Source organism: Eptesicus fuscus, chromosome 1 (genome assembly GCF_027574615.1).
Source record: "Eptesicus fuscus isolate TK198812 chromosome 1, DD_ASM_mEF_20220401, whole genome shotgun sequence".
Classification (NCBI taxonomy): Eukaryota; Metazoa; Chordata; class Mammalia; order Chiroptera; family Vespertilionidae; genus Eptesicus; species Eptesicus fuscus.
This window is the reverse complement of record NC_072473.1, coordinates 27,067,698-27,082,831: the sequence shown is the minus strand read 5'-3', so window position 1 is coordinate 27,082,831 and position 15,134 is coordinate 27,067,698. Positions and strand designations below refer to the sequence as shown.

Sequence of the window (15,134 nt, the reverse complement as noted above, 5' to 3'; positions counted from 1 at the left end):
TAGAAGAATAAAATAGAAAAACCATTAAAATATTCAACAAATTTCATAGATCATTAAACCAGTGTATTCAAAAGTGTGACCCTCAAAATGGCAATATCAGCATCTACTGGGAACATGCTAGAAATGCCAATCTTTGGGCTCCAATAATGACCTACTTAATAATCAATGCCAGGATACAGGACAACGGTATCAATTTTAACAGATCTTTTGGTGATTTTGAGGCATTCAGAAGGTAAGAACCACTAGATCAGACCACATTTGATATATACACCTGAACAATTAGCATATTAGGATAACTCTATATTAGCCTATTAAAAAATAAGGTAAGGATTCATGATAGCTTACCAGGATTAATTTGAAACACAACTTTCTTGTTGGAAATTTTGCAGGCACCCTTGAAAACTAAATGTATGTGATAAAAAGGTCTCAGCAATAAAGATTGAAAATTTTTATCTGCCACTGGGCCAATAAAGTCTATGAACTGCTTCACTGTAAAGACTCCAATTTGATGTGGCATGAATGAACATGTCACTTTCTAAAAAAAAAAAAAGAAGAAAAGTAACCAGTTGTTATAGGCTAAATGTTTGTGAACCCCCAAAACTCATGTTTAACCCTAATGCCCAGTGTGATAGAATTAGAAGATGGCATGATTAGGTCATGAGAACAGAGCCCTCCTGAATGGAATTAGTGCTTTTATAAAAAAAGAGGACCCCATAGAGTTCCCTAGCCCCTTCCACCATGTGAGAATACATGGGCTGCAACCAGAAAAAGGGCCCTCACCTGACCATATTGGCTGATCTAGGACTTTCAGCCTCCAGAACTATGAGAAATAAACTACACAGTCTAAGATATTTTGTCATAGCAGCCCAAATGGATTAAGAAAATAATACTGTACTGTTAGAAATAAAAACAAATCCAAAACATAGTTTATAAAATTTTGAGAGCTAGTTCATCATGGAGATATTCGAGTCATTTAGAAATATATGCAGTATTGAAAAGCCTTTGTGATACATATTATTGGAAAATTATTTAAGAAAAACTTAAGGACAATGGTATTTAAGCATTTCTATAATGTCAAATTAAGGACCTCCAGAATTCTACTCCTCTACAAACAGAAAAAGACCACTGGAATAAATGTCAAAATCTACTTCCCAGTTATTTGAAAATTACCTAAAAGCTTGCAAAAACCCAATGAGTATTTATTTAAGAATGAAATGGCTGAATATCTGAAAGAATAAAAAGTTTTTCCCTGGCTGGTTTGGCTCAGTGGATACAGCATCAGCCTGCAGACTGAAGGGTCCCAGGTTTGATTCCAGTCAAGGACACATGTCTGGGTTGTGGGCTCGATCCCCAGTAGGGGGCGTACAGGAGGCAGCTGATCAATGATTCCCTCTCATCATTGATGTTTCTATCTCTCTCTCCCCTCTCCCTTCCTCTCTGAAATCAATAAAAAATGTTTTTTAAAAAAGAATAAAATATTTTGTGGCATTTTACTTCCTGTAATCCCATTTCCCTATTCCTAGTTCTGTGCTCTTCTCAGAAAACAAAAGCCTTGCAACTGTGGCAGCTGTAAAAATGACCAGCCTAGCAGCCACTGAGGGGGAAAAATAGTTCTGGAGTTCTCAAAAACCCATGCCCAGAGAACTGCCCCTATCTGTCCTATCTGGAAGCTGGCTGAAAAGTCTATTATGAGGGCACACCTTTAACTGACCTGACTCAGAGCTCACTCTGTATGAACAACTCTCTCCCAAAAGTTTTGCTCCTCTCCAAAACAATAAGCAGTAATTGTTGAACATCACAGCAACCTGAGTAGCATTACCATCTATACTAATGAAAGGGTAATATGCTAATTAGACCAGATGTTTTCTGGACAACCATCCGGACATCCTTCTTGACAAAGCTGGAACTGGGCAAAGCTGCCCACCTGCGATCCCGGGCGCCAGTGGCTGCGGCTACAGCTGCAGCCTGGGAAAGGGAGAAGCCACCTGCCCTGCGGTCCAAGGCGCCAGTGCCTGTGGCTGTGGCCCAGGAGAGGGACAAGCTGCCCACCCCACAGTCCTGGGCGCCAGTGCCTGCGGTCCAGGTGAAGCCACCTGCCCACGGTCCCCTGTGGCTGCAGCTGGCCAGGCAAAGCCAGCCTGGGTCCTGGGTGCCTGAGGTTGGCCAGAGGGAGGGAAGCCCAGGTCCCAGGTGCCTGTGGCCAGCCAGAGGAGAGAATCCTGGGTTCCAGGTGCGGGGCAGAGGCAGTTAGGGGCGATCAGGCCAGCAGGGGAGCAGTTAGGGGTGACCAGACCAGTAGGGGAGCAGTTAGGAGCAATCAGGCAGGCAGGCAGTGGTGGTGAGGGGGGATCAGGCTGGCAGAGGTGGTTAGGGGTGATCAGGCAGGCAGGCAGAGGGGTTAGGGATGATCAGGCAGGCAGGCAGGTGAGCAGTTAGGAGCCAGTGGCCCCAGATTGCGAGAGGAATGTCCGACATCCTCTGAGGGGTCCCAGATTGGAGAGGGTGCAGGCCGGGTAAGGGACCCACCCCCCATGCACGAATTTCGTGCACCAGAACTCTAGTTTAAAGTTAATAAGAGGCTAAACAAGCACAAGAAAGGGACAGACAGAATGAAAAAAGGAAGGAGGAAGGAAGGAAGGAAGGAAGGAAGGAAGGAAGGAAGGAAGGAAGGAAGGAAGGAAGGAAGGAAGGGAGAGAGAGAAAGAGGTAGGAAGGGAGGGAGAGGGACAGAGGAAAAAGGAAAAAGGGGAAGAGGGGAGGGGAGGGAAAGGAAGGGATGGTGAGGAGAACGCAAAATGAATTATTCACAAGGTATTTGAAAAACTGACATATTCCTGGGAAGCTAGAATGCTACACACATGTAGAGGACAGTGTATCTTCCCAGGAAATTTTAAGAAAGCTCTAATTTCTTACCTCTAGCTGACTTTGAGAACCTTTACAAAGAAGAATTGACAAAACATTGAAAAAATTCCCCACCCAACACACTTACACAAAGGATCTTGGCAAAGACTATGAGACTTATTGATACAAAGAATTTAAGAGAATCTCTCCCCAGTCATTAGCTAACTTCCAAATTAACTATGCTGATATCTGATTGGTTGTACACAACAAAGAAAACAACCTTAATAGAATTAGCCAAGAAAGACACTAGAAAATGATAACAACAAATAGCAAGGAAAATAGGTCATGGGGGGCTGTCTAATTTCCAGAATTGTCAAATTATATCATTTAAAATGCTTAGTTTTCAACAAAAAAATTATAGTATACCCAGAGAAATAGGAAAATATGGCCAGTACATAGGAAAAATGCAATAAATAAAAACTGGTGAGCCGAAACCGGTTTGGTTCAGTGGATAGAGAGTCGGTCTGTGGACTGAAAGGTCCCAGGTTCGATTCCACTTAAAGGCATGTACATTGGTTGCGGGCACATCCCCGGTAGGGGGTGTGCAAGAGGCAGCTGGTCGATGTTTCTAGCTCTCTATCCCTCTCCCTTCCTCTCTGTAAAAAATCAGTAAAATATATTAAAAAAAAAAAACTGGTGGACTTAGTGACAAAGATAGTAAGTTGACTATTATAAATATGTTCAAAGGACTAAAGGAAACATGTGCAAAAAATTAAAAGAAGACACCAAAAGCAAAGACAACAAAAGTAAAAATAAAACGGTAGGACTACATCAAATTAAAAAGCTTCTACACAGCAAAGGAAACCATCAACAAAAGGAAAAGGCAACCTACTGAATGGGAGAAAATAATTATAAATCATATATCTGATAAGAGACCAATATCCAAAATAAATAAACTCACACAACTCAATAGTAAAAACAAACAAACAATGCCATTTAAAAATGGCAGAGGATCTGAATAGACATTTTTCCAAAGAAGACAACAGGTACATGAAAAGGTACTCAAAGACACTAATCAAAAGGGAAATGTAAGACAAAGACACAATGAGCTATCACCTTACACCTATTAGAATGTCTACTATCAAAAAAGAAGTAACTAGTGTTGGCAAGGATGTAGAGAAAAGGGAACCTTTGTACACTGTGGCTGAGAATGAAAACTGGTACAGCCATTATGTAAAACAGTTTGGAAGTTTCTCAAAAAAATTAAAAATATAACTACCACATGGTCCAAGAATTCCATTTCTGAGTATTTATCTAAAGAAAATAAAAACATGCCTGGCTGGTGTTGCTCATTGGTTGAGCATCAACCTATGAACCAGGAATTTACAGTCCGATTCCTGGTCAGGGCACATGCCCAGGTTGTACAGTAGGGGACCTGCAGGAGGCAGCCAATCAACAGTTCTCTCTAATCATTGATGTTTCTATCTCTCTCTTCCTCTCCCTTCCTCTGTGAAATCAATAAAAGCATAAAAAAAGAAAAAAACATGAATTCAAGAAAACATATCTACCCCCATGTTCACCAAAGCATGATTTGTAATTGCTAATACATGAAAACAACCTAAGTGTCCACCAACATGAATTTAAAAAAAGAGGAATATTATTCAGTCATAAAAGAATGGAATATTATTCAGCTATAAAAAGAAGGAAATCTGGACATTTGTGACAACATGGGTGGACTTTGAGGGCATTATTCTAAGTGAAATAAGTCAAAGAAAGATAAATAGCCTATGATCTCACTTATACATAAAATATTAAATTTAAATTAAGTATTTTTAAACTAATTTTTAATTAATTAAATATTAAGAATACAATTTCATTTACATAGAATCAGAAAGAATAGAATACTTAGAAATAATTACTTAGAAGAATTGCAAGACCTGTACACTGAAAACTAAAAAACACCATTAAAAGAAATTTTAAAAGACAAATAAATGGAAAGATATCCAATTTTTGTGAATTGTAAGATTTAATATTATTAAAATGGCTACACTCCCAAATAGATTTATAGATTCAATACAATTCCTATCAAAAACCCCAGCTGCTATTTTGTTGCTGTTGTTTTTGTTTTAAGGGTGGTTGTTTTTTCTTTATTTGTTTTTACAGAAATTGCAAACTTATTCTAAAATTCATATAAGTCTCAAAGGGTCCCAGATTGGTTGAAAATATTTCTTAAAAAGAGCAAACTTCAATGACTCAAATTTTTCAATTTAAAAAATCACTACAATATTAACCAGTATGTACATTATAGCACTGGCATAATGATAAACAAATAAGTAAAATATAATTTTGAGGTAAGAAATAAACTCCTACATTCACAATTTATTTTTCGATAAGTGTGCCAAGATTCTAGGAAAACTGGACATCAATATGTAAAGGAATGAATCTGGATGTCTAAATAAAACCATGTAAGCTCAAAATGGATAATTCATTTAATGAACTCAAATTTTTAAGACAAAAATGTAGGAACAAATATTAATGACCTTAGATATTCTATGACTACCTAGAGATGATACTAAAAGCACAACAGACAAAAGAAAAATTAGAAAAACTGAACTTGATTTTAAAAAGCAGCCACAGACTACAAAAAAAAAAAAAAAAAAAAGCAGCAACAGACAGTAGAAGAGTGGGTATCTAATCTAATCTACACTAATAAAAGAGAAAGATGCAAATTGACAATACCTTTGTAATGCCCACCAGCCAATCGGGAGTATGCAAATTAACCCAACAAAGATGTCAGGTTAATTTGCATACGCAGGCGCCGACACAGGTGTTCCGCACAGCCCCAGCCACTCCGGGCCTCTGGGCAGCATGGGAAGGCGGAAAGGCAGCTCTGGGCCAGAGCAAATGCGGAGCCGGCAGCCAGGGGAAGGAAGGCCCATTCTTGCATGAATCTTCATGCATCGGGCCTCTAGTATACCAATAATAGTTTACCTAAAAGAACAGGCAATGGGCCAGATTCTGCCTGTGGACCATAGTCAGCCAACTCCTGTTTTAGAGGATCTGGGAAAGAGTTATCTGAAAGAGTACAGACAGTAGTGAGAAAGAAAAAAGCAGCCCCTGACATCCACAAGCTGGCCTGGTACTCACAAATATATATACCTTGGTATTCAACTTTTCTGCTCTGCACCAGCAGTACCAGGCTAGGGCCAGTTAAGTTTCAAAGTTGAAAATTCTACTGAACCTTGAAGGTCTGGCTCATGTGTTACTATTATACGAAGACCTTTCTACCTGGCTGGGAGAAAACACACTGCCCTCTGAGTTTCTATATCATCACCTTGTTATGGATCTCTTTTGAACACACTATTTTGCATTCTTCCTAAACCCTACTTAACAGTGTATGTCTTACACTTCCTTAGTGCATTCAAAAAATGCTTACCTGCTGGAATGATGGCGGGAAGGAGGTAGCACTGCTGCTCAAGCCACCTGGCTGCCCTTGGAGGAGATGCCAGAGCAGTGCAGATTTTGTTTGTCCCAGGCTGCTATCACCACCACAAGGTATCTGCCTTCTGTTCACCATGAGTCCCGCTCGTTCCTGGCTGGAGCTGGAGTCTACAGTCTGCGCAGCCACAGACATGACGTTCTGAACCACGTAGCCTTCGTCCCAGATGCCCCCACAATGCTCCTGCTACGCAGGCGTAGCCCACATGGAACCACAAGCCCTACTGAGCAAGTAGATGATGGGGTGCAACAGGCCCCTGTGGGCCTGTAGGTGAGGATCCAGAACTACAAGCATCTGAGCCTATGCCTGGACCTGTCATCTTCCCTGCACTCAGACAGCTCCTACCCACCTGCTGCTGGCCTATCTGATGATGCTGGGCGTCCTGTTGACAGCCTGCCCCGGATCTGCCACCCCTCACTGCACCCTAGGCACACAATGTCCTTGACTAATGGATGCCTTCCATATCTGACTCTGAAGAGCTTGGGGTAGAGGTTGGGGGACAAGGAGGGATATGCAAAAGGCTCAGAAACTCACCTCTTTAGGAAGTACTCAGACTATGGTGATGTTTTGCCCCATATCCCCTCACTTCATGGGAGGACACAGCCAGGGCACCTCAGAAGCAAAACAGCCATAATCTCTCTTCTGTCTTGGGTTAGCTGGCACTGAGGCAGGTACCTGGGCTACAGCTTCTGCCCACGGCATTGGACTTCCACTTCTGCCAGGTGTATACCCCAGCTTGTCCAGCCTTCAGTCTGACAGTGTAACCCAAAGAATATTGACTCCCCCTAGCATCTCTGGGATTGGGATGAGTACCTGGCTCCCACCTCCTTTTCACCTTTTGCTGCTATGGCAGCTGCTGGCATGGGGGCATCTCACACTTGTCCCTGGGTTCCAGTGTCTAAACAAGGGCTGTGGGGCCTATTCCTGCATCCTCCCACAGAGGGGAGTGCCAAGACACCCTGCTGGATTTTAGGGGCTGGCTTCTTGGGCAGTAGAGAAATAAATACGCTCTCAGAAAAACAATTTTTTTTAGAAACTAACTATTTTTTGTACTTCTTTACATTTCCTATAGTGTCAGATGCTTTTCTGGGCAGATGAAAAGCACTTACATAATTATGGATACTGTGTGAGTATCAATCAAAAGTACTCATAACTAGGCCACAGAAGACATACACTTTATAAACATTGGTGCAAAAAATTTTTTTTGAATATTTGAAGTATGTGAAAGCATAGAAGAATTATCTTACCTGCATACATCCTTCATCAACACTGCCCCTTTCAGGTCGAACTCTAAAATTTGCAGTTTTTCTAAAGTGATACATCACAGGAAGTGATTTGGATCGATTTTCCATAATAAATGAAATCTTTGAACATTCACCAAAGGAACAAGTTGGGAAAGTAAGAAAGCTTCCTGAATTAAACTGCATTAGAACAGGAAGTCCTGAGCCTGTCAGTGCTAATTCCAGTTTCTGAAGTTGTTCATCTGTAAAAACAATAGTTGCTTTTTAACATAAAAAGTGTTTTGGGAATTCAAAATATATAGTATTTGCTCATTCCAAAAAGTGTCATCTGAAAGATCTGATGCTCATTCAATTTTTCCTTCAACAAAAACAGTGAGTGCCTTCTCTGCACCAAGTACTTGTTAGGAGGAAAAAAGAAGGCCTTTCTTTTTCTTTGCTGTGGCCTTCCACAAATTATGAGAAGCACCTGGTAATTAAATCCCAAGATTGTCAGCTCCTCTGATTGAAACAGCCCCTCTGTTCAAACTGTAAGACAAAGATAAGCTTCTTTCAAGGCTACATTCTTGCATACCCCTCCTCCTCCCCGGAAAATGGGGGCTAGAAAGTTTCTAGTTAGTAAAAGGGCTCTACTCCCTCATATTCAAACCCAAGCTGCCCCCCTTTTTGAATTCTTTGTAACTTTTGCTCTAAGAATGTTTTACAGACTTTGGAAAAATACTGATAAGATACCTCCCCAGAAAACCTGTCTGGACTGTCTCCTGAAGAACTAACAAAGACAACCCCCCTGATGTCTTCTCAATTTCAGCCCAAAAGTCTCCTCCCTTCCTTGTCACCTAGCAACAACAGCCATTAAAGAAGCAGGTCATTGTTTACTGCCTTGCCTGGCAATGCAGTGGCCCCTTCCTTTCAGTGAAAATAAATAAAGTGATCTCTCTCTCTCTCTCTCTCTCTCTCTCTCTCTCTCTCTCTCTCTCTCTCTCTCTCTCTCTTCCCCCCCTCTCTCCCTCCCTCCCTCCCTCCCTCCCTTCTCTCACTTGTGAATTACAGTACTCTTCTAGGCCTCAGGGACTTTGCATTCTAGTGAGGTGACATTGACAATAAAATAAATAAGTAAATATATACCATTTCAGAGGCAATTAAGTGTTATGTAGAAAGGTAACTTAGGGTGAAGGGGAGCAGAATTTATCACCCCCAACTATGCCTTTTTGGCATAAGGGTAATTTTAGAAACAGCAGACACAGGAAAAACTCTGAAAACCTAGAAGTTATCCTTTTGTAAGAGACTTTACATTTTTATCAGGGAAATATCCATTTGTAAGGGTGTCTTCCTCTGCACCAGAAAGGAACTCTTATCAATGGACAAAGCACAGACCTAAAACTGCATAATAACCTTATCCTCTTTTACTGTGGTCTGCCTGAAAATCTCCCATAATTGGCTCCTCACCCCCAGTATCTTTTGTCTTTAGCTGGAAGTGGCATTTAAGGTGGTGTCCTGGGCTATTTCAAAGAGTTATTCAGTTTTTCTGGATATCTCCCATGTATGCTGGAAATATATATAGTATAACAAATACTATAACAATGATCATTATTAAACTTCTGTAGGTTTTTCTCTTGTTATCTATCTTTTATTATAGTGGGTCTCAATCAAGAATTTAGAAGAGTAGAAGTAAAATTATTTTTCCTCCCCTACAAGGGTAAGACAGAGCACATTATCTTGGGGCTGCTCTTTTATATGGGGGAATCCAAAAAGGCATCTCTGATAGGGAGAGATTTGAGCAAATGTATAAAGGGACTCTGATTTATGAAATCATGTGACAATCTCATAAAAGAGCTTTCCAGATAGAATAGCAAGGACAAAACTAAGGTAGGAATTTTCTTGGCATGTTCCAAACATCCTAAGGAACCAAATATGTCTGGTGAGAAGGATGGTGAGCAATGGTCAGATTTAAGATATATTTTATTTATTTATTTATTTATTTATTTATTTATTTATTTGAGAGAGAGAGAGAGAGAGAGAGAGATTTGTTGTTCCACCCATTTATTCACTCATCGGTTGCTTCTTGTATGTACCCTGACCAAGGATCAAACCCACAACCTTGGGGTATCAGGATGATGCTCTAACCAACTGAGCTACCTGGCCAGGGTTAAGATATATTTTTTAGGGTAGTTAACAAAATTTGCTGATGGATTGAATGTAGAATATGAAATTAGACACATGATCAATGATGATGCTAAGGATTTTGGGCTGAGCAACTGAAGTGATGGAATTGCCATTTCTTGAGACAGGAAAGAATGCAGGGGAGACAGGTTATGCAGAAGCCAGGAGTACTATTTTAGACATATTAAGTTTGAGATGCCTAGTAGATAACCAAGTGAAAATGTCTACTAGATCACTTAGTGTATTTATAAGTTTAGAGTAAAGATGAAGGAGGAAGTATTAAAGGTTTGAGGTGAAAAGAGGTGTGTGATATCAATCTCAATTGTGAGCATGTGAATGAATGGAGGAATGCAACAGGAATGGCAAACAGCTTAAAGGACCTATTTGTGGTTAGTGATTGTAGTTAAAAAGTGAAACATCACAGAATGGTTTTGTTTTTCTCCATCACAAGTTGCTTCCCAGGTGCACACACAAACAGGCTGAGATTAAAAATTCTCCACTCAGTCAATATGGGAGATGCGCCAAGATATTTAAGTGTACATGGGAAAAGATGACTAAAATAATGGACAATGCTATATAATAAAGAGGTAATACGCAAATTGTCCACCACTCCAACACACAAGCTGGCTGCCCCCACGTGGTCAAAGATAGCTGCCCCCATGTGGACACAAGATGGCTGCCACAAGATGGCCGGCAGGGGAGGGCTGTTGTAGGCAACCAGGCCTGCAGGGGAGGGCAGTTGGGGTGGACCAGGCCTGCAGGGGAGGGCAGTTGGGGTGGACCAGGCCTGCAGGGGAGGACAGTTGGGGGACCAGGCCTGCAGGGGAGGGCAGTTAGAGGCGACCAGGCCTGCAGGGGAGGGCAGTTAGGGGTGACCAGGCCGACAGAGGAGGGAAGTTGGGGGCAAACAGGCTGGCAGCAGAGTGGTTAGGGGGTGATCAGGCTGGAAGGCAGAAGCGGTTAGGGGCAATCAGGAAGGCAGGCAGGCAAGCAGTTGGGAGCCAGCAGTCCTGGATTGTGAGAGGGATGTCCCAGATTGGAGAGAGTACAGTCTGGGCTGAGGGACAACCCCCCTCCGTGCACGAATTTCGTGCACTGGGCCTCTAGTGATATAAATAATAACAGAGCAACCAATTTCTGCTCTAAGAACACAATTCAACCCTGTTCAACAAAGTGTATCACTGTACTCTTGACTTGCCATAGTTCATCTTTCTAGATTTGATCCCTCACCTGCCTATATCTTTATTTTCTCTTTGACCTGTCTTATTAAGCTGACCTCCAAGTCTTGTTCCATTTTTGCTACAACAGCCCATCCAATATTACCTGAGAATGTAAAAAGTGTAATGCATCTCAACATGTTGCCTGTAAAGCATATGCACTTATCAATATCCTATGACAGGATATTGAACCCTATTTACCAGAGTTCTAGGTTGTGTTCTTTGACTGTTACTGTATATAGATTCTGAGAGCTGAAGATCTGGTAAAAATGGAATGGATCATTTGTTCCCATAATGAGAAGGCTAAAAGGCTAATTCCATTGTAACCCTGATATTTGGGGGGGGCTAGCAATCTGAGTCTGTGCCAGCAATCTAATGTACATTCTTGATAACCTATAATTAAGTCATTGCCCCTTTCTCCACAAACTGGCTTTGCAAGACCTGTTATATAAATGCTCACATTTTACAGAGGCCATAAACCATAACACAGTCCCCAACAACTGGGGCTTTTCGCAAAGCCTTCGAAAGGTCCAGAAGTATAACCCATATTTGCGGGGCAAAGACACCAAACGGGTATAAAGGGAAAGCCTCTACCATATTGGTTTGCTCAGATTTTGGCGTAATAAAGAGACTGCCGGCATAATAAAGCTGTGTAACTCCATTTCTCTAAGCACCACTTGGGTTTCTTCGGTCTTTTACAACAATGTCAATCTCTAAGAGACAAACTAAGATTATGTAGGAAAAGAAGCCAAGTTGTTTTTTATTTTTGTTTTTAGCTAAACTATAGATCAGCGATTAGCAACCTTTTTCATCTCATGACACACATAAACTAATGACAAAAATTCTGCAGCACACCAAAAATATATTTTTGCTCATCTGACAAAAAATAGGTATAATTTTGATTCATTCTCACTGAACAGCTATTGCTGTATTGGCTGTTGTCATTTTTTATTTGACAATCTAAGGGATAAATGGTCAGTGCCCCTGACTACATAGTCAGGTATTGTATGTTTTAAAAATCTGTGGCACACCAGTTGAAAATTGCTGCTCTAGAACATCATGTTTATCTAATGTTATTTAAAAACAATAATTTTCCCTAAATTATAGTTGGAAGATTACTATGCAAATGATTCTGAGGTTGATTTTTTTCTTTACATGCCTCAGAAGACACTTCAAGATATCTTGATTATTTGAATTTCCATTCTATTCAATAGTTATATATTTTTATTATATTGACTCTACAAATATTGATGTCCAAACTTTTAAACAATTTAAACTACTATAAATTTATTATTACATTCATTTCACACTTACTTTTGATAGTTTTAGAGTTATCATCTCTCAAAAACCCATCCTTACTTCCTACAGTGTCAAATCTCAAAAAAACAGCATAGTCTTGCCTGTGTGAAGGGTCATAATCCTTTTTTCCTTCAGTAATTATCCTGTAAAAAATTACAATCAGTTATTTTTAAGGCAAAGACAGTGCACTTTGTTACCTCTCACAAGGGAATATCAAATGAATACTTAAATCTATGCAAAGAGATGAAAGTTCAGGAATAAAAATATGATTGTGATCCATTTTTCAATATTACTTGGCAGACAGAGACTTGCCAAAAGAAGGCCACAAAATGTAAATATCCCCCCCAAAATAAGTTCATGGAAACATTTGCAAGAGTAATTTACAAACACTGTCAGCTACAAAGCCACTTTCTATATAAAGGTTTTTCTTTCTATGCACACTTCATTGCTGGCTAAGGTCTCTGTTCATTTCTCTAAAATAGTCCTTCTTGCCCAGCTATGATGGCTCAGTGGATTGAGCATCGTCCCATGGACTAAGAGGTCCTGGGTTCAATTCCCAGTCAGGGCACACGTCCGGGTTGCAGGCTTGATCCCCAGTATGGGGTGTGCAGGAGGCAGTCAATCAATGATTCTCATCATTGATGTTTCTATGTCTCTCTCCCTTCCTCTCTGAAATCAATAAAAAACATATTTTGAAATAGTCCTTCTTACTCCAGGATGTAATTGCAAACCTCTGTTACGTAAGTGTTCCTCCCATAGACAAAGAACATATTGCTAGCCACACCCTCATTACTGAACAGTAACTTAGAGAACAAGATTTGCAGAAAAGGCAAGGAAAGATGTGAAGGAGAAGAAAAGTAGGACCAAAGACATAGATGGATTACATCACAGGCCTACACACTGGCAATCTTTACTTGTCTTAACTAGAAGTCGGTTTTTTAGTAGTGGACACTCAAATAGATACACAAAAGGCTGATATGAAATATTACCTAGGAATGCAAATAGAATGTTGAGAAAACATGTAACTAAGACTTCAATTCATACTCATATCTATAAGTTTATGCTAGACTCTCAATTACCATGCTGCCATGAAAAGAAATTCATACTTATAATTTTAAAGATTTTGTATTAGTTTTACAGATTCACCAAAGAAATTCCTGTATGAAGGTATAATAAATAAGGCAAGTATAGATTGTACAAATAGAACACTTACTTGATGGATTCCTCTCCTTAACCCAACTCAGTTTCAGCAAACAATTGGTATCATCTAGGGACACTATAGCCATAAAAAGGACATTATCCATTCCCTGCCTTCTCACAAACAAGGGTAAACATATGGACAATTAGATGGGTTATCACCACACATTACAACCTCTCGAGTGTAGCTTAAATTGCTACTACATATTTAAAATAGCATTTCCAAATATATTTTCAAACTAAATAACCAAACCAAGAACTCAGAATTATGAAAAATATCCATTGGCAAGAGTCCTCAAAGTCTGTATGAATTTCAGCTACCAACCCTGGTTGATACCAGCAACTGCTATAGGCTTAATATTAATTAATGAAACTCAGTCAGCAAGCATTTTGCCCTGGCAGGAGCACTGCATCCTCTTTGGAGGCATCTAGAACATACTACATACCACTGGCCATCATCTAACTTCTGCAGGGACAACAAGGTCTTGGTTGTACAGATTTGTTTGGAGCCACAACCCAAACCTTTCACTTCCACCACCTCATTTCCACAAGGTCTGGAGAGATTTTTAATTTAACATGAAGTAGTTAGACCATATTTTTAAATATTGGAAATAATATTAAGCATGTTAGAAATAGTTAGAACCATAACAAGAAAAATCCGATTTCTGCCTCCTGTTAAGTTTTAATGTTAAAGTCAGTCTGATAATGTATGGTTAATGTACTTTCCATTAATAAGGAACATCACAATGGAATTGATTTTTGCTTACTTTGGGCTGAAACAAAATGTAATTTTAGTCTTTTGATAAGGTGATAATCTCCCTTCATTAGGAACACAGGAGATAAAAGTGGTAATATCCATGTTCTTTATTTGCCTTATGAAGGCAAGATTATTTATAGCAACATCTGTTCTTTGTTGAATATTTGTACCCTGTAAGATAAATCAGAAATAAAAGAGTATTATGGAAAATATTAACAAAACATTTTTAGAGGTCATAAAATAATTATAGAAATTCCAGCATCTAGAAACTAGAGAATATGTGTGCCTTTAAAGTAACATACATAACTTTGGTGAAGGTACATCATAAAATTTAAATAACTTTAAAACTGATGAGAGCAGAAACCCCACAATTAGTCACTTATTTATAAGAAACACTTGTCTGATTTAATTCAGATATATTACTATCAGTGTTAGTTTAATTTACTGAACTTTTTCAGGTTACTCTTGAAGACATATGAAATAAAATTGTATCTATCTGCATGTTAAAACATATTTAGAATAATTAAACAATTAAACAGCTTGTTGGGAAGATGGATTTGAGAATTAGTTTTCCCATATTCTCGAGTTAGGCCTTTTGATCAATAAACCTTTCCTTGCTCTTAAAAACAAATCAACTTGTTGGTTATTAGTTCAAAACAATTTGTTTCAAAACATAATACCTGGATTCTGAAGATGGCGACTGGCAGGAAGGTAGGGAGGGAGGGAGTGTGAGAGAGTGAGGGAGCGATAGAGGAGTGTATGGACGTGTGTGGTGTATGTGTTTGAGCTAGGGACAGCTAGATTCTGCAGGTCTTTCAAGGGGCTGCCAAACCGGGCAGTCTTAGATGGCAGAGCGCCGCTGCCATCTCAGACACTCCAGGGGTCATCAGCGCAGGCACAGAGACCACGCCATCTTGAATAACAGA

At 39.8% G+C, this 15,134-nt stretch overlaps 1 protein-coding gene across 1 annotated transcript in view; it reads right to left on the bottom strand.

Moving 5' to 3' along the window:
- CFAP47 (cilia and flagella associated protein 47) overlaps positions 1-15,134 on the bottom strand; it is a 502,125-nt gene that overhangs the window by 452,829 nt on the left and 34,162 nt on the right. The window contains exons 6-9 of the mRNA XM_054720946.1: positions 14,219-14,379; positions 12,270-12,397; positions 7,588-7,823; positions 346-535 (exon numbers count right to left, since the gene is read on the bottom strand). Of these exons, the coding sequence (XP_054576921.1) occupies positions 346-535; positions 7,588-7,823; positions 12,270-12,397; positions 14,219-14,379 (715 nt within the window). The remainder of the gene's footprint in view (positions 1-345; positions 536-7,587; positions 7,824-12,269; positions 12,398-14,218; positions 14,380-15,134) is intronic.